The sequence below is a fragment of the Polyodon spathula genome, chromosome 18 (assembly GCF_017654505.1).
Source record: "Polyodon spathula isolate WHYD16114869_AA chromosome 18, ASM1765450v1, whole genome shotgun sequence".
Lineage (NCBI taxonomy): Eukaryota > Metazoa > Chordata > Actinopteri > Acipenseriformes > Polyodontidae > Polyodon > Polyodon spathula.
The window spans coordinates 11,941,464-11,961,008 of NC_054551.1; the positions used below are offsets into that span (position 1 = coordinate 11,941,464).

The 19,545-nt window shown below is 38.4% G+C and overlaps 1 protein-coding gene across 3 annotated transcripts in view; it reads right to left on the reverse strand.

Annotated features, from left to right (window-relative positions):
* Positions 1–19,545, reverse strand: part of LOC121330670 (protein cramped-like) — a 76,675-nt gene that overhangs the window by 37,720 nt on the left and 19,410 nt on the right. For all 3 annotated transcript variants that reach the window (XM_041277362.1, XM_041277360.1, XM_041277361.1), the window contains exons 3-7: positions 12,457–12,644; positions 11,537–11,690; positions 11,334–11,417; positions 7,359–7,407; positions 2,902–2,987 (exon numbers count right to left, since the gene is read on the reverse strand). In XM_041277362.1, the coding sequence (XP_041133296.1) occupies positions 2,902–2,987; positions 7,359–7,407; positions 11,334–11,417; positions 11,537–11,690; positions 12,457–12,644 (561 nt within the window). The remainder of the gene's footprint in view (positions 1–2,901; positions 2,988–7,358; positions 7,408–11,333; positions 11,418–11,536; positions 11,691–12,456; positions 12,645–19,545) is intronic.

Sequence of the window (19,545 nt, forward strand, 5' to 3'; positions counted from 1 at the left end):
TCACATGTTTCTATTTACCGATGCATTACCATATGCTAATAGGACTGTATTAAAGGAACAGAAGGAAGGCAGTGTGTTGGACAGAGGTGAGTACATGTTTCCACACTTGTCTGTTGGGCATGGGAATATGCTATAAACGTCACTATGATACGAACATGTTATGTTATTATGGAAACAAAAAAGAGGCCGCAAATTTTTGCTGCAAATTAACTATGGTGATGCAGTATATAGGTTTGCACCACCATCAACGTTAGGTAAACTGGACTCGCTATATCATGCAGCACTGAGATACATTACAAATACAAGATTTAATACTCATCATTGTAGATTATATGATTTGGTAAGCTGGACTTCTTTGGCTTTATGTAGGTTGAAGCACTGGTATATTCTGGTATATAAGGCTATTCAATGTAAATTACCCTCTTATTTAAATGAATACCTTATAGCTTCCCATAGTAACCATAGCCTCAGATCTCATTCTTTTTTGCATTTTCAAATCCCAAATGTGCGTACTGAGGCTGGTAAAGGATCCTTGGCTTATTTTGCCCCATGGTCCTGGAAAGAGTTCCAGTCCAAACTAAAGCTGCAGACCCAGATATCTATTGCAATTTAAGAGTAAGCTGCATGATTTCGTGACCGAGAGTTGTAATTGTTTTAAATAGTTGACAACTTTTGTGTATTTTGATTATTGTTTTAAATGTGATTTGCCTGTGTCTTAATTTTATTTTATTGTGTATTTGTTCTTGTTGTCCGATTGACTTGCTGCTACCTGCTTGGCTAGGTCTCGCTCATAAAAGAGGTTTTAATCTCAATGTGACTACCTACTTAAAGGAGATATATACAGTGCCTTGCAAAAGTATTCAGACCCCTGACCAATTCTCTCATATTACTGAATTACAAATGGTACATTGAAATTTCGTTCCGTTTGATATTTTATTTTTAAACACTGAAACTCAAAATCAATTATTGTAACGTAACATTGGTTTTATGTTGGGAAATATTTTTAAGAAAAATAAAAAACTGAAATATCTTGCTTGCATAAGTATTCAACCTCCACACATTAATATTTGGTAGAGCCATCTTTTGCTGCAATAACAGCTTTAAGTCTTTTGGGGTAAGTATGTACCAGCTTTGCACACAGTGTCGGAGTAATTTTGGCTCATTCTTCTTGGCAGATTTGCTCCCGGTTGTTTAGGTTGGTTGGATGACGCTTGTGGACCACAATTTTCAAATACTGCCACAGATTTTCAATGGGATTGAGATCAGGACTGACTGGGCCACTGTAGGACATTCACCTTTTTGATCTTGAGCCACTCCAGTGTTGCTTTGGCCTTGTGCTTGGGATAATTGTCCCGCTGAAAGGTGAATTTCCTCCCAAGCTTCAGTTTTTTAGCAGACTGAAGCAGATTCTCTTGCAGTATTTTCCTGTATTTTGCTCCATCCATTCTTCCTTCAGTTGTAACAAGATGCCCAGTCCCTGCTGATGAGAAGCCACAGCATGATGCTGCCACCACCATACTTCACTGTAAGGATGGTGTGTCTTGAGGCACGGGGGCAGTGTTAGGTTTGCGCCACACATAGCGCTTTGAATTTTGGCCAAAAAGCTCTATCTTGGTCTCATCTGACCACAAAACCTTTTCCCACATCGCAGCTGGGTCACTCTCATGCTTTCTGGCAAACTCCAGACATGCTTTCAGATGGTACTTTTTGAGTAACAGCTTCTTTCTTGCCACCCTCCCATACAGGCCAGTGTTATGCAGAGCTCCTGATACAGTTGAAACCGGGATTCATCCCTGAAGAGCACACTTCTCCAGCGTGCCAGTGGCCATCAAAGGCGAGCATTTGCCACTGAAGTCGGTTACGACGCCACACTGCAGTCAGGTCAAGACCCTGGTGAGGACGACGAGCACGCAGATGAGCTTCCCCAAGATGGTTTTTGACAGTTTGTGCAGAAATTCTCCGGTTGTGCAAACCCACAGTTTCATCAGCTGTCCGAGTGGCTGGTCTCAGACGATCCCGCAGGTGAAGAAGCCGGATGTGGAGGTCCTGGGCTGGCATGGTTACACGTGGTCTGCAGTTGTGAGGCCGGTTGGACGTACTGCCAAATTCTCTAAAACGACGTTGGAGGCGGCTTATGGTAGAGAAATGAACATTCAATTCTCTGGCAACAGCTCTGGTGGACATTCCTGCAGTCAGCATGCCAATTGCACGCTCCCTCAAAACTTGAGACATCTGTGGCATTGTGCTGTGTGACAAAACTGCACATTTTAGAGTGGCCTTTTATTGTCCCCAGCATAAGGTGCACCTGTGTAATGATCATGCTGTTTAATCAGCTTCTTGATATGCCACACCTGTCAGGCAGATGGATTATCTTGCAAAGGAGAAATGCCCACTGACAGGAATGTAGACAAATTTGTGCACAAAATTTGAGAGAAATAAGCTTTTTGTGCGTATGGAAAATTTCTGGGATCTTTTATTTCAGCTCATGAAACATGGTACCAACACTTCACATGTTGCATTTATATTTTTGTTCAGTGTATTTACACAACAGTGAGAATCACAAAATGCCAAATATAGACGAAAGTCAGATCTAAATGTTTAAATAGGATGTTTTAATCGAACAATTAAAAAAAAAAAAGACACAGGTCTGAAGACACTACATCCAGCTCACCTGACAGAAGGGACGGGCTCTGTACTGTTGTGTTAGAAGTAACAGATTACTGTTCAGTACCTTCAAATGTGTTCAGGGAGTACAGTGTTGTTACTGATATCATAGTTATAATAAATATAAACATTCATGACATTACCTCTATTTAAAAAGGGAAAGATTTCCAGATTGTTCCATTTCATTAACACAAGCACAACCCCCTCCTCCCACTTTCTTCCTACTCGTATACGCACCATCAGGGTCACACAGCTTCTTGAGTGCCCGACACATGGGGGCCTTAATCCTCAGATTCCTGCCCTTGTAACGGACTGTGGTTGCCCTGTACGAAGAGAAAAAGAGAAGAGTAAGATATAGACTAGGGGTGTGGGGATATATCATCTCAATATGAGACAGAAAAAGAGAAGAGTAAGATATAGACTAGGAGTGTGGGGATATATCATCTCAATATGATACAGAAAAAGAGAAGAGTAAGATATAGACTAGGGGTGTAGGGACACATCATCGCATTATGGGATGGTCCTGATGAGCTACCTGTATGATGCACAATAATGGAGTATTTTGTTTAAAAGATAAAAAATAAGATAGGGAGAGTATGTATTCCTACCAACTGCAAAACACACGTACACAGTGCCTATAGGAAGTATTCACCCCCTTGGACATTTTCATTTTGTTGTGTTACAACCTGAAATCTTGATGCATTTAAATGAGATTTTTTCCCCCCCTTTGTTTTACACAACCTACTCAACACTTTCAATGTGTGAAAAAATGGGGGGGGGAAATCAATTAATAATAAAAACCTGAAAAGTCTTCATTAGATAAGTGTTCACCCCCTTTGCTATGACACTCCTAAATAAGCTCAGGTGCAACCATGTGCCTTCAGAATTCACACAATAAGTTAAATGGAGTCAATCTGTGCGCAATAAAAGTGGTTCACGTGATTTCAGATTAAATACACCTGTCTCTAAGGTCCCACAGTTGGATCGAGCATTCAAAGGAAAGATACTACCATGAAGACCAAGGTGCTTTCAAAACAACTCTGGGATAAAACTGTGGAAAGGCACAGATCAGGGGAGGGGTATAAAAAGATTTCAGGCTTTGAATATCCCTTGGTGCACAGACAAGTCGATCATTAAAAAGTGGAAGGTATACAGCCCCACCCAGAATTTGCTTAGAGCAGGCAACCTTCCCAAACTGAGCAGCCAGGTAAAAAGGACATTGGTCAAACAGGCCACCAAGAGGCCGATGACAACTCTGAAAGACCTACAGCATTCCATGGCTGAGATGGAAGAATGTGTCATCAATAGCTGAGGTCCTCCACAAATCTGGCCTGTATGGAAGCGTGGCAAGAAGGAAGCTATTTCTGAAAAAAGCCCATGTAAAATCCCGCTTGGAATTTGCAAAAAGTCATGTGGGAGACTCTGAAAAGACGTGACAAAAGATTCTATGGTCCGATGAAACAAAAATTGAACTATTTGGCCTAAATGCAAAGCGTTATGTCTGGCGCAAATCTAACACAGCACATCACCCAGGTAACACCATCCCTACTGTGGAGCATGGTGGTGGCAGCATCATGCTATGGAAATGCTTTTCATCGGCAGGGACTGGGAAGTTTATCAGGGTAGAGGGCAAAATGGATGGAGCTAAATACAGGCAAAGCGACACTGGAGTGGCTTAAAAACAAGAAAGTGAATGTCCTAGAGTGGCTCAGTCAAAGCCCGGGCTTGAATCCGATTGAGAATCTGTGGCAAGACTTGAAGCTTGCTGTCCACCAACGATCCCCATCCAACTTGACAGAGCTTGAACAATTTTGTCCCAAACAATGGGCAAATACTGCACGATCCAGATGTGCAAACCTGGTAGAGGCTTACCACAAAAGACTTACAGCTGTAACTGCTGCCAAAGGTGGTTCTACCAAGTATTGACTCAGGGGGGTAAACACAGAACTTATCTAACCAAGACATTTCAGTTTTTTTTTTTTTTTTTTTTTTTTTTTTTTTTAACTTTTCATTAACCGAAAAATTAAATAAAAGTTCTCTTGCCTCTTCAAGGTGTTGAGTAGGTTGTGTAAAACAAAGGAAAAAAAAAATCCCATTTAAATGCATCAAGATTTCAGGTTTTAACAACAACTGTGAAAATGTCACTTGAACGGCAATGAAATATGTTATGTTATGCTTTTGGTCCTGTATCACATATGGAAAAAATCCTGAATGAGCAATACACAATGAATCGTTTCACCCCTAATAAACACACATTTTTAATATTATAGCCAATTAAATAATAAAACATGTATCCTTGAGCACTTCAGTTTACTATGTGCAGTGCTGAAAGCATTTACTTTCATCAAAAAGATACGCTGCGTATCTGCGGTTTTTACGCATAAAAAAACAGAAATTCGCACTAAATTAAAATCCTTCCACTAATAACTACATCTCCCAGAATACAACGCCTTTAGTAACTAGGAAACTAAACAAAAAAAAACAACCCAACAAACATTATTATTATCAGGCTAGCACCGTTTTCTTTCCAGCCAATCACAGTAAAAATACTGAAAAGCTCAAAGCTACACAGGTTGAAGCGTAAACACCCAGTCTAGCTACAAATCCAACTGGAACCATCGTCAGAGGCAACCATTAAAAAAGGTGCATATAATATTAAACAAACTGTTTTACATACCTTATTAAATGCATTGCCTTATTTTAGTTATCAGTGTGGCTTTATATTGAAGTTAACATGTTCACTGAGTTTAAGGAATGTCATGTTAAAATAAAACTAACGCAATTAATTTGCAGACATTAGCGGTTTTAGGCACATGCAATTGCATGGGGCCCTCTGTTGTGGTGGCTATATTATATATATATATATATATATATATATATATATATATATATATATATATATATATATATATATATATATATATATTCATCTGGTAATCTGCACTACAATGAATAACTACCGTTCTTTTTATCTATACGCTACAAGCCATAAACAGAAAAAACACAACTTGCTGAGGTTTAAAGCCATGCGCTAGTTTGTCAGTATCTGCCACGTAATCACTTCACCCACAATTTAAGAAAAAAATGCCAAGTCATTTAAAAATGAACTCATTTAGACTCATTACAAACAGTTTGCTTGCACACGGCGTCAGTGCTGCAAAAGTGAGGGGAATGTATAGGCATCTCCCATGCATAGGGCTGTGTGACTGAATGAATCTGGAAACAAATCAATATAAATGCTTTTCCAGCCAGTATATGGTCCTCGCCTCTTGCTATGCTCAAATGTATCTAAGGCAGATTTGTAGAACCTGTACCCTAACCTCAGCATTGCCTTGAGTCTGTTTTTGACTGTGCCTGTCATGTCAGTGGAGAGAAACTTTTCATACATGAGCATGAAAATTTATCAAAAAACGTATTTACGTTCTTCAATGTAGCAGAACAATGTGCACCAGATTTGCCAAAAACTGAATTATTCAGCTAGAATTGCACTTTGCTGGTGCAAAAGCACAAAATGTTCATTTCAAACTGTCTTTGCGAGTGCTGTAGTAAAATGCAATGCACAGTCGTCGTTGTCCTGTTTGAAAGTCATGACATACTGTAGTATTGGTAAGAATAGTAAATGCGCTACCTAGCTGTTGTTGAGGCAGAATCACTGAGATCCTTTAAAACGACTTGACAAAGTTTTGAGATCAATCAACTGCTATGAACCTCATGAGCTTGGATAGGCCTAATGGCCTCCTCTCATTCATGTATTTTCTTATGTACCAAGTTTCATGACAATTGGATAAGCAGTTCTCTAGATAAATGCACACATGTAACTCAACCAATGTATGGACAGACTGCCAGATTCTTGGGATAAAAGGGGTTGCCTGTCTCAATAAGCTATGCTAAATAATATGAAATTTGTGGTCCATTTATTCAGTGATTGTCAGGCAGGCGCGTCAGGTCCAACTATTTTCACATGCGCGTTTTTTTTTTTGTTTGTTTTTTTAAAAGAGTAAAACAGGTTTAAAAGGCATTGAATTGCAAAAGTACACTCAGTAGTGTATCTCCAGCAATGCCCAACCCCTTGTTCGCTGTTTTTTTCACATACCTCTTCATAGACGTGCATACTGATAAATCCTCTCTTGACCACTTAGTTTTAATCACCAAACTCCTCAATAATACAATCCAAGTCATTATTTTATTACTATAACCTCTCAAAAAGCTCTGCAAATGTCTGATATTCTTTGATTGCTGCATGCAGAAGCAGCTATCTTCTTTGTTTATGTCCATGTTATCTATGTGGTGCATGGGGCTATCAGATAAGCCCCCCCCCCCTTTTTTTGGGGGGCTTCATTTGGCTCCTATCGGTCTCACTCGGCCATTGAAAGGTTTTCTCGGCTTTTTCCAGAGAAAAAACGACTAGGGACCTGTGCTTTATGTCTTTTTTATGATGTCAGACAGGGTCTGACATCAGACTGGAAAGGGTTAATACCAAGTTTCATGACAATTGGTTAAGTGTATGACCGCCTCCACTATATCTCCAGTGGTGGGTAAAACAAAGTGAAATTATGTTTTCAAACCACACAGGGTATCTTACTACATCTGTGTAGTTCTTCACAGTACCTTCCTGTAGTGCTGCACCTACAACACAATAAAACGAGAGCCAACTATCCACATGCAAGTTTGTCTGCAGCTATTGCCCTACTTACCCAATCTGAATGAGCTCATTGAGTTTAGCTGCGTTCTTATCATCCATACCTGGAAAAAGAGCAACATTGTATCAGTCCCTGTTGGTACTTCTTTTACTCATCTGTGCAAATATACACTGAACAAAAATATAAACGCAACATGCAACAATTTCAAAGATTTTACTGAGTTACAGTTCATATAAGGAAATCAGTCAACTGAAATAAATTCATTAGGCCCTAATCTATGGATTTCACATGAATGGAAATACAGATATGCATCTGTTGGTCACAGATACCTTAAAAAAAAAAAAAAAAAAAAAAGGTAGGGGCATGGATCAGAAAACCTGTCAGTATCTGGTGTGACCACCATTTGCCTCATGCAGTGCGACACATCTCTCCTTCACATAGCGTTGATCAGGCTGTTGATTGTGGCCTGTGGAATGTTGTTCCACTCCTCTTCAACAGCTGCGCAAAGTTGTTGGATATTGGCGGGAATTGGAACATGCTGTTGTAAAAGTCGATCCAGAGCATCCCAAACATGCTCAATGGGTGACATGTCTGCTGAGTATGCAGGCCATGGAAGAACTGGGACATTTTCAGCTTCCAGGAATTGTGTACAGATCCTTGCGACATGGGGCCGTGCACTATCATGCTGAAACATGAGGTGATGGTGGTGGATGAATGGCACGACAATGGGCCTCAGCAATTGTGTTCGTTGTCCATAGCTTATGCCTGCCCATACCATAACCCCACCACCACCATGGGACATTCTGTTCACAACGTTGACTTCAGCAAATCGCTCGCCCACACGACGCCATACACGCTGTCTGCCATCTGCCCGGTACAGTTGAAACTGGGATTCATCTGTAAAAAGCACACTTCTCCAGCGTGCCAGTAGCCATTGAAGGTAAACATTTGCCCAATGAAGTTGGTTACGACGCCGAACTGCAGTCAGGTCAAGACCCTGGTGAGGACGACGAGCACGCAGATGAGCTTCCCTCGAGACGGTTTCTGACAGTTTGTGCAGAAATTCTTCGGTTGTGCAAACCCACAGTTTCATCAGCTGTCCGAGTGGCTGGTCTCAGACAATCCCGCAGGTGAAGAAGCCGGATGTGGAGGTCTAGGGCTGGCATTGTTACACGTGGTCTGCGGTTGTGAGGCCGGTTGAAAGTACCGCCAAATTCTCTAAAACGACGTTGGAGGCGGTTTATGGTACACAAATTAACGTTCAATTCTCTGGTAACAGCAATGGTGGACATTCCTGCAGTCAGCATGCCAATTACACGTTCCCTCAAAACTTAAGACATCTGTGGCATTGTGCTGTGTGACAAAACTGCACATTTTAGAGTGGCCTTTTTACTGTCGCTAGCACAAGTGCACCTGTGTAATGATCATGCTGTTTAATCAGCTTCTTGATATACCACACCTGTCAGGTGGATGGATTATCGTGGCAAAGGAGAAATGCTCACTAACAAGGATGTAAACAAATTTGTGCACAAAATTTGAGAGAAATAAGCTTTTTGTGCGTATGGAAAATTTCTGGGATCTTTTATTTCAGCTCATGAAACATGGGACCAACACTTTACATGTTGTGTTTATATTTTTATATAATTAACCAATAACTGTGCAAGAATCGTCAGTATTCCAGGACTTCTCGTACTTGGAAGTAATTCCATGCAGAGAAACATAACAGTATCCAAAGTTAAAATGCCCTTGCCTGCTTTCCCCTGTGTAATTTGATCCAAGTGTCTGAGCATCATGTCATTGCAAAGGGTTCAGATATTCTGTTATCTATCGTCTAAAGACAATGGTCATTAAACTTGCCCCAAAATAGATCAGATCTGTTACAGATCTGTTTGATAAGTGGCTACAGCGTACCTAATCTTTGTGCTTGGTTAGCATCTAGTAAGCAAATAGACTCAAGCAAAATCATTTAAAAAAAACTATTGCTAAAACATGAAAAAGGCAACCCAGGAAATGAAATGCTGTATACATATTTCAGAAATAATAATAATAATAATAATAATAATAATAATAATAATAATAATAATAATAATAATAATAACAACTAGAGTTGCTAGCAACTATAAAGGCTTCCAAAGAAAACATGGTTCAATCGTCACAAATAATCGCTGATACAGCACTTTGAAAGCAATGGATGAACCAAGGCTGACATGGTTTAAAGGTTACTGTTATAAACAATTACTGGTCCAATGACTACTTTATAGTGCATAATGTAATGGTGAAGTTAAGAACCTTGATATGTCGCCATCATTTACTTTCTATAGGGATGCATCACAACAAACATTTGAAAGCAATGGGGCTATCGTTTTCATAGAGCACGTATGACTTCCTATATGTGTTCAATATGAACAATGACCCTAACTGTGTTCCCTGAGGAACCATTTGCGAATTTGTGGGTTTTGAACCTTAGCAAATGTCAAAGGTTATGGGTGTTGACATTTTTAATAGAGCACGTATGACTTCCTTCATGTGTTCAATATAAATGATTGCCGTATCTGCGCTCCTTAAGGTATTTTTATTTTTTATTTTTTTTTACCAGAAATGTTCATTTTTAACCTTTAGCAGAGGTCAAAGGTCATGGGTAATGACATTTTTTCATAGAGCACATATGACTTCCTATACATGTTCCATTATAACTTTGACCAATCTGTGGTTATTACTTTATTATGGGCCGCACAACTGTACCAACATTGAAGAGCATAAGTGCAACATTGTTCTTGTTATGGGTCCTAAGTCATTTTTCAATTATCAATATGGCTGCCAAACCATGTGACCGAAACACACCATATTGAAAATTGACAGAATTACCCTCTTATATCATACTCAGTTTACAAATATATATGAGTCAAATGTATATGAAAATATATATATATATTATTTTCCGTATATATATATATATATATATATATATATAGCACTCACGAAAATTGTTATTTTGCTCACTGCATCCATGTTTTTTAATGAAAAAGCAGGGATTTTACAAAACTTAGAAAGGACTTGTCCTGAGCAAACGTGACAACTTGGGTGCGGATCAACACTGCGGTTTCAGACAAGAAGATCTTTGAATATTTTGCACAAATCCAAAGCGGCGGGCAATCCAACCATCCAATTGATTTTGTTTCAACATTTTCTTTTTATAGGCCATTCGTGCGCTATATACCAACATTGACAGATCTCCACCTTAGTCGTTTTTGTCCACAAGAATTTTGAAAATTGTCCAACATATTCATGAGATCTAGCCTTGTGGCCAAACTGTGAACTTTTTCACCAAAATAGGCATCTACCTACATATGCGTTTTCAGAACTTTTGGTGGAATAATAATAATAATAATAATAATAATAATAATAATAATAATAATAATAATAAATAATAATAATAAGCAATAACAATAGGCTTCCCAGCCTTTGGCTTGGAAGCCTAATAATAATAATAATAATAATAATAATAAAACCACCTATTACACACACAATAAATTAACTCTGAATATCAGTTTAATGGTTTGCTAACTAATGTACTTAATACTTTAAATCACATACATTAATATCTAATTTCCTACCCATTTAATTACCTAATATGTTAGCATGAATTGTGCTTAGATGTTTAGCCACGTTTAATAACTATTCCAGCAAGAATTGCTTCTGAAAAGCCTGCTGAAGGCTGACTGTGGGAACCTTCTCATTAATATGCTTCAGAGCACAAAGCAAAATTGCAATGTGCTTCCCCACCTTCCTTCCATACAAAAACTGGGAGGATCCAAGCACAAACAGCCAACAATCATATACAATACATAACAAAATATTAAACTATTATTATTGATAAAATGTAGAAGACATGATAATGTATGTAGTCCAAAGATTTAAGCTATCTTGGTTAACTGTAAGAAGGTGTAAGATAACGCACTTTAGTACTGTATAAAACCTTAAAGTTGAAAGAACATATCAAATCAGAGGTATGAATGCTCCTCCACTTACAGCCGCCGATCTTCTTTCTGAGTTCTGCATAGCAGATCAATCCGTAGAGCTCCTGAGACGACTTCTTCAGCCCACGAGAGAACACTGATGAAGACAGTTCAAAAGACATTTAAATTGGCGTCGCTTAAGAGACAATATCTTATTTGAGATACGGACATTTGAAAGTTACACCGCCTTACAACCCAATTCTGATCCATTCTCACCGTTATTGAAGTCGATGTATTTAGAGATCTTGTGCCAGGTGCGGTAGTAGAAGTGTCGAACCTGCTCCTTGTTCTTGACCATACTGGCCGGTTTGCCTTTCTTCTTATACTTCAGTACAATGTTATTCTGAATGGCTTCAAAATCCTTGCCATGCTGCACAGAAGAACACAGAAGCAGCACAAGGGAGGTACAACAGGTTAGTCACCATCTTAAATATAAGCATCACACTGATAATGATGATTCACCTGATACAGTTTCTAATGTATTGGTTCTAATATCAAGTGCCGCACAGAACCAAGGACCACAGGACACAGCTGGAAATTAAGTGGACTAAGGGGAGGAAACAGTTCTTCACACAGTGATTGGTGAACACATGGAATAGGCTACCTAGTCTTGTTGTTGATGCTGAATCACTGGAATGCTTTGAGACCCAACTAGACCAAGGTCTGAGATTAGTCAGCTACTAGAAAGCGGTCAATTATTAACAGGCCAAATGGGACGTTTTATTGGAACAGCTGACCTCAACAGACGACCACGGGGAGCAGGTTGTTGTATGATTAAGGGATAATGGCATTGCTATGGCTTGTTACAAGGTAATAATGGAACTCAAGTCAATAAAGCCTCAGATTGGAACTAAGGGGCATTATCTGAACAAGGGAGTTTCATTATTTTTGAAGAACACACCACAGCAATTCCACTATCACTATTATTCCAATATAACTATATTTACTTGTTTGTCTAAATTAATCACAGTGCAATGACAAGGTTGACTTGAAGCTTTTCCTCAGTTAGCAGTGGTATTAGAACAGATTTCTTTGGGTCATCATCTCAGAAATGCTTTGTTACGTAATAACAGAATGGCTGACCTCCAAAGAACACAGTGTTCCCAGTTGTTGTCTTCTAATTCTATAATGAATACCTCATAGAGCCCCTCAAAGAAGGAGTTCTTGTCCTCTGCACTCCAGGACTCCCACTGCCGTCGCACCTTCTTCTTGTTCCCTTCCTCCTTGTCAGCAGATCCCAGGCTCCGAGGAGCCGCCTTCGAGGTGCCCACTGAGGCCCCAGGAGGGCCACACCCTGCCAGGATCGCAGCCCCATTCTCAGCTCCTGCAACACAGACAGCACCCACCAAATATATGAACACGGAATATAACAGTGCCAACACAGGGTTGTTAAACAGTATATCTGGTACTACATGTTTAAGAAAGCTCTCATTTGCTTGCCTTGTCATTCAGGAAATTTTCCTTTGTCATTTCACCCCAGCAGTGCGTTTGGGGTCAGTTCGGACGTTTCTTACAAAGTGTTAAAACAGCGTTGCTTTTCTGTTCCCACAATCAGCACTCATTTCAATTAGAGCACCAGCATTGTGCAAGAAGGAGCCTGAAATGGATACACTGCGATGTTTAGAAGAACAATTCTCTTTCACCTGGAGAATGTTGAGTAAATGTAGAAAAAAATCCCTTGTTGATTCACCTATGATGTATGAATAAAAATAAAAAAAACATTATGTCGCTGTGATGTGGACAACACAGGATACAGAGGGAATGAGTTTCCGTTAAACACTGCAGGGGTTCTGGACCACTTTAATAAGTAATGGCACATTTTTTACTAGTAGCAGGTCTCTCAATGTATTGTCTTGTAATTACTTACCAAGTTTATTTAACATTTCTAAATTTAGTGCAATTCAGCGTTTACTAGATAAGAAAAATACTATTAAAAAGTTGCTCAATTTACACATAATCAGCAACGTTATAAAAACCTACACTGAGCATTTTCAGTCTGATGTTCATATTGTGCCATCAATAGCCATCCATCAAGGCCAATTATAAACGTGAAGGCACCAGACATTAAAACTGGACAAGGTAATCTTTAACCTCCTACTGCTGCAAATTCATGGGTAGACTAAACTAGACAACATGCTCTGCTTTTCCCACCTTTCATACAGACCTCAGGGTTAAACTGATCATTTCTACTTTGTGTGGGAAATGGCAGCGACTAGGGGAAGGGACAGGAGAATATAGGCAAGGCTCGAACTTAACTGATGTTTGGTAGCATTTTTCTACCCAAAATTCACTTAATTTACTACTAGGTTTTTTTTTTTTTTATACAGTAGCATTTTTCTGATACCTTACTCTGCAGTTTATATGACCGACCCTGAGTGAACACATACATAATTTCAGTTTTTTTCTTCTTTTTTAAAACTGGTACATTATTTGTATCTTTCAAAAAGCGGGAAACTTTTTTTTTTTTTTCTATCGATGCACTGTTTTCAAAAGGACTAGATGCATTGATGCATCATTTTTCATAATGCAAAAGAAGAGAGTAAATATTAACATATTTTTATTGAATCTAATCACGAAAAGTAGTTTCTCTAGTTTAACATAAAACTGCACATTTCTAATTATTTACGCCTAGTCACATAGTCAGTGAGGTTCCCCACAAAATAAAACATTACAAATATTACTGTCTTAATTTAAGATATCTTGACAGCAACCGGGGAACACAAGAATACCTATTTACAAGTCCAACGTAACAAAGTCTGTGCTCTCTCCAGAGCTTATTTTGTTTTTATTCAGAAATATTATGGCATCTACATTCTCCGGTTTGAAGAAGAGTTTGTTCACAAGCATCCCTGCTTTGCTGAACACACGCTCGCTCGGGACCGATGTTGCAGGGATACTGAACATGCTCATTGCCAAGGCTGCTAGGTTGGGAAAATGGTTATTTTTTCACCAAAAATCAGGGGATCTTCACTGATGTTTAAAGGAGTTTCAGAAGCATAAATCGTCATCTCTTGACAGATTAAGGTTTCATTGGAAGTAGTGTGTGTTTGTTGCCATCCATGAATTAACAACTCCATTGCTTGTTCGGTTTTCGTTTTCTTTTTAACAGACAAGTCCTCTGTGCTGCGCTCACTTGTACAGGCATGATTTCTGTCATTTTCGAGGTTGTCCTTCACCAGCCTCACTAGTTTGGAAGACAGTGCTTAAGAAACGCAGGCTTTTGCCTGTTCGGATAGGAAATCCAGATGGTGAAATCGTGGGGTCAAGAAATGACACAAAAAGCAGTGGCATAATCTCATTATTTGGGTCATTGAGCTGATGTAAACAAAATCGCTGAGACAAATTAAGTACTAGCTTATCTCTCAAACTCCATGTAACTGGAATTAGCAAATCGGTTGAATTTGAAGAAGACGGTGTCTCGTCTTCATCAGGAACTTCAGTCAGTCTGTGTTTTATCCCTGTTGCAAGTGGGTACAAGGAACTAGCCGTGATGTTTTTCTCTGCACTTAAAAGTACTGTAGCCAGTTCGAATGGTTGTAGTAGAGGTAGCAGCTCAGCCATTAGCTTCCACTGATCAGGTCGTGAGATCTAAAGAAGCTGCGTCAGACTTTTTGGTTAAATCTGGGTTTGACAAAACAGCGATAATTGGCCATTTTAATTCAAGACGGCGTTCAAACATATAATAAGCCGTGTTCCACCTTGTTTGGACGTCCTGTATTAACTTGAGTGGTGCTTTTTCTGTGTTCAGCATTTCTGTTTATTTCCTATTTAAAGCACTTGTTGTCATCTCACTCTTTTTAAAATGTGCAACCAGTCTCCTTGCTGCTGCCACTAACGTATGCACTTCTTGTACATCCTCCAAAGTTTTTCTGAATGCATAGATTTATATTGTGCCCTGCACAGCTCACTCTTGCCAAGCTACCAAAAAGTAACACAGCACGCTCGCTTGCAGAAAGCAAAGACATTGCTCTGCACTCGATGGCCGCGTTGTCATGAACACAAGCTATTACTTTTGTAGCCGCTTCAAACTATGTGTTTATCTGATTGATCGCTTCTGCTAAATTCACAGCTGTGTGTCTCGTGTAATTTTCGTTTCGCTAATACTTTTGACTGGAATTTCATAGCCCGGAGGAAGATTGCCAATCAGATTTTAAACGCAGCTCCCTCTACTATATTAACAGGTCTGATATCTTGTGTGACAACATCCACTATTAGGCCTGTTAATTCTTTTGCTCCAATGCTTTTTTCCAAAATAAGCTGACACTGAAGGTGTTGCTTCCTTTTGTTTTTTACTGGTGTTCCAGCTGTCGTATTATGTCTAACGGCTAACGGCATTATTTAAAATTAAATTATATTGACAATTTAACTAACAAAATCTGATCCTGAAATGCAGCCTACCTCTTTTTTTCTGGCCAGGCTTCTCAAAACGTACGTGCTGTGTAGTGGGCGGGGAGTTTTTATTATTATTATTATTTAAAGGAACCAAAGGAAAGGCAAGGAATAACAGTGTAGATTTAAATAAAAAACAATCCTATTAATGAATTGATAGATGCGTTTTTTCCCCCAAACCATCGATGGTTATTTTATCCATCGATGGTTATTCCAATGATTCGATGCATTGTTCCAGCCCTATAGCAAACTAAAGTCACTGTTAAATAAAAACGAACCCAGCGGTTTTTTTTAAATCTTGGTTGATATCCCTTATTCTATTATTACTTCTTACTTAATTTTTTCAAAATTAGTAGTACCTAATTAGTAGTGGTACCGTGCTGGAATTAGCTTCGGTTGTGGTTGTAACCATATAAATTTATAACGTCATACAATGCAGGATTCAACGATACTGTGGCATGTGTTACTGCCACAATATTGTTGTCTGATTTGTTAGTTACCAAAATCTCAGTCAAGAACTGAAGACAGATAAGAGAATAATTTCGTACCACTTCATTTTCACTGATGGCATATCAAATGCTTATAAGACAGATATGGTTGCATTCTTGTAGAACTTAAGGATAAAACAAAATACATTGACAAGGAATTGCATTAGTTCCATTACTTTGTTAAGCAAATGGAGGTTTCAATAAATACTTTCTGATTTAATTATACTATGACAGTTTGGAATATTTAAGTGTTTATTTTATTTTTTTAATTTTATATATAATTATTAGTCAATTAAACCGCTACCGAATAAGACCATTTTGCTACCTGCTTTCCAGGAAAGTAGCAAATCTTCACTATTGCCTTAGAAAGTGAACTTCTATCCTTGATAAAAGTCTCCACACACCGGCCGCGAGGTGACAAGTGAATGTGTCACATCGCACCATGACAAAAAATAATAAAACTAGTATTTTTCATTCGAAAAGTTCACACTGCCTGCGGCGAGACAGGCGACACTGAAACAACAGGATTTGTGTTTACGTTTGCAGTTTGGTAGCACAGTAGCTTGTGAACTGACCAATGAGGAACAACTTCCCCTGCGTGCCTTCAGTAAACAACGAGTCACTATCATTCGAGTCCAAGTTCAAGTGACGAGTCCTTGAAACAAATTCAAATCAATGTTCATTAAACTACTGGTAGTAGAGGGAGAACTGTTTACCTAACAGACATTGTCTGATATCCCTCAGGAAAAATGCACAAATAATAAATTAAAATACAACAAAAATGTTTTCAATTTATTTTTTCTAGCTAGATTATTCTATTTGCATGCCTTGTCTACTTGTCTGTCACTATCTTCTTTTCTTTTGGAATTGGAATACTGTTTGAATGTATTCACAGATAAGCTTGTGGACGTTGTTTTTCCACTTTGATAGAAGCTGTGATCTGGACTACAGAGCCAGTGTACTGTTAGAAAGTGGTACATCGTCAGAATGTGGAACGCATACTAAAACTTGATGTGTAATGTCCGAAAGAGGCACACTGACCAATAATTATACATTACTTTTTGCAAACTGGAAACAGACCATACTTTTCTCTAAAAAGAAAACTAAACTATTCACAAGTCCACCACAAAGTTACACAAGTAAAAAAAAAAATGTACAAGACCCAATGTATTGCATATGATAAATATTCACATACTATTTTCATAATGGTGGAAAAACATGATACAGTACATTAAAAACGAAGTAAAAGACCGAACACAGCATAGAGTACCAGATTTGAATGGGCGCTTCCCTGCTTTCTTTGTTTAGGCATGCACGAGCAGGTGAAGAGCATTGTATCACTTAACGCATACTTAAAAAATAACACTATACCAGTAAAAAATGAAAGTTACTTTCACATCTGACTATAGCATCTATTTTGACTTCAATTCGGGTAAAATCCGCCAATCTGATTTAGACATTGCCAGAACTGTAAAGGCCTATATACCATGTTCTTAAATAGTACAATTAGTAATATTTGTATTATTTGTTTTGCAAAACAGAAACGTTATGTTTAACTTTCATTGCACTTACACTTATTTATGTATTTCCCCTTTATGCAATAAAAATTAAAATAAAAAAAGCAGTTCACAGAGATTTCTTGGGTGATGCTGCACAGCGTACTGTTAATGTGTTTTCCCCGCATCCATAACAAACAATTTTCATTTTGGTAAATTAAGTGGTATTAAGTTATTCTGTCATTCTTTTTTTGCTATCAGTCAGTACTTCTGTCATATCGGTATGATATATCTGACTGTTTGACAGTAGGCAATTTTTGATTTGAGACTTTAGTTCCTAGTTTAACACAGAATTTTCCAGGTGAATTCATTGACGTTGCCTGCAAACAGTGATAGTGTGTGCTGGGAAAGAGTGGAGATTAGAAGCAAAGCACAGAAAATGGAATCACACAGCAGCTTTCTGATGTGAATTAAGAAGCTCTAGAAGTATAATTATAACTATGGCTTCTGTTTCTCGGTTTTTATTAATTGTATTTTCAGGTGCTTATTTTGAGCTATTTTCGAGTTTAATGTAAATTTTTTTTTTCAGGGTTTTCCTTTTTGATATACTGTATGAAATTAGTGTTTTAGGTTACTTTCCAAAATGCTTGAGCCTTTTTCTTTCTGTCAAAATATGTATAGTAGGAACTCGACAGTACTTGAACACGTAAGTTGTACCTTCTTTCCTTTGCCGTCTTCCACAATGAAATACATATGGTCACGGGCACATTCTGGTGTTTTTGTGTGGAGGCATTTTTGTACATTCTGCCACAATTCTGTTTTAAATCCTCCGTATCTTAACTGTAATACATCTTTAAATCCCGCTAACAAGCCTCCATTCCTGATTGTAACCTTGTTTTAAATTTCGCAAGTCTCCAATAGAAATGTAGGAATGTGCTGTCACTCAGTAGTTGGGGCGGGTTTAAAAAATTCAGAAATATTCAAACAGTACATTTACATGACAAAGCTTTTTTCGAAAAATAATGTTGGAAAACTGAATCGGAAAACTGATTTTCTTAACGTAATTTTTCTGTGTTTACATGATTAACGACAGAAAGTCTAATTGGAATTCAACTGTATATATGGATTGAAGTTTTCGGAAAACGCAGGATATTTTCACATGCAAAGTACCATAGTAGCGTAAGTACGATTTGAAGACCAGACATTTCTGCAATAGAACGGAGACTAACCCACTACAGTGCTTTATCGAAGTGTCAGGGCTTAAATTCAAAGATTACTGTCACCAATTCCACACGCTTGCAAAATATTTAAAATATAAAACATGCCAAGTTCATTACAGTCATCAGCTCCATAGATTAACCATTCAGCAGAATGAGGCAACAAACAAGAGAGTACGGACACAACCTGGCTGTAATCAGTGGTGTAGTCTTGCTGGAATGCTGTTCCGGTACTTTTTTCAATAGGCAGAACCTTGACATAAGAATCTACCGATTTGTTATGAAAATGCTTATAGATGCCCGACCGCAGTAATTTTGGTGTATGGGCACCGATGAAGTGATCAGTTTTCCGTGTGGAAATCATGCCATTGAATAGACACTAGGAACACAAAAGTCAGTGTCCGATTTCCTACATGCCACTTCTGATGGTATACGAATCTGAGACTCCGATAACCAGTGCGTACTTGAAATGTTTGCAGAGTCGAGTCACACACATCTCTTAATTCCTGCACAATTGTCTGATTTAGTCAGTCGTCCTTCTGATGCAATGAAGAGAACATTAGGAACTTATATTACAAACTACAGTACTAATGTTTGATAAGGCTAGCCAAAATACTGAAGACGACGACAACAAA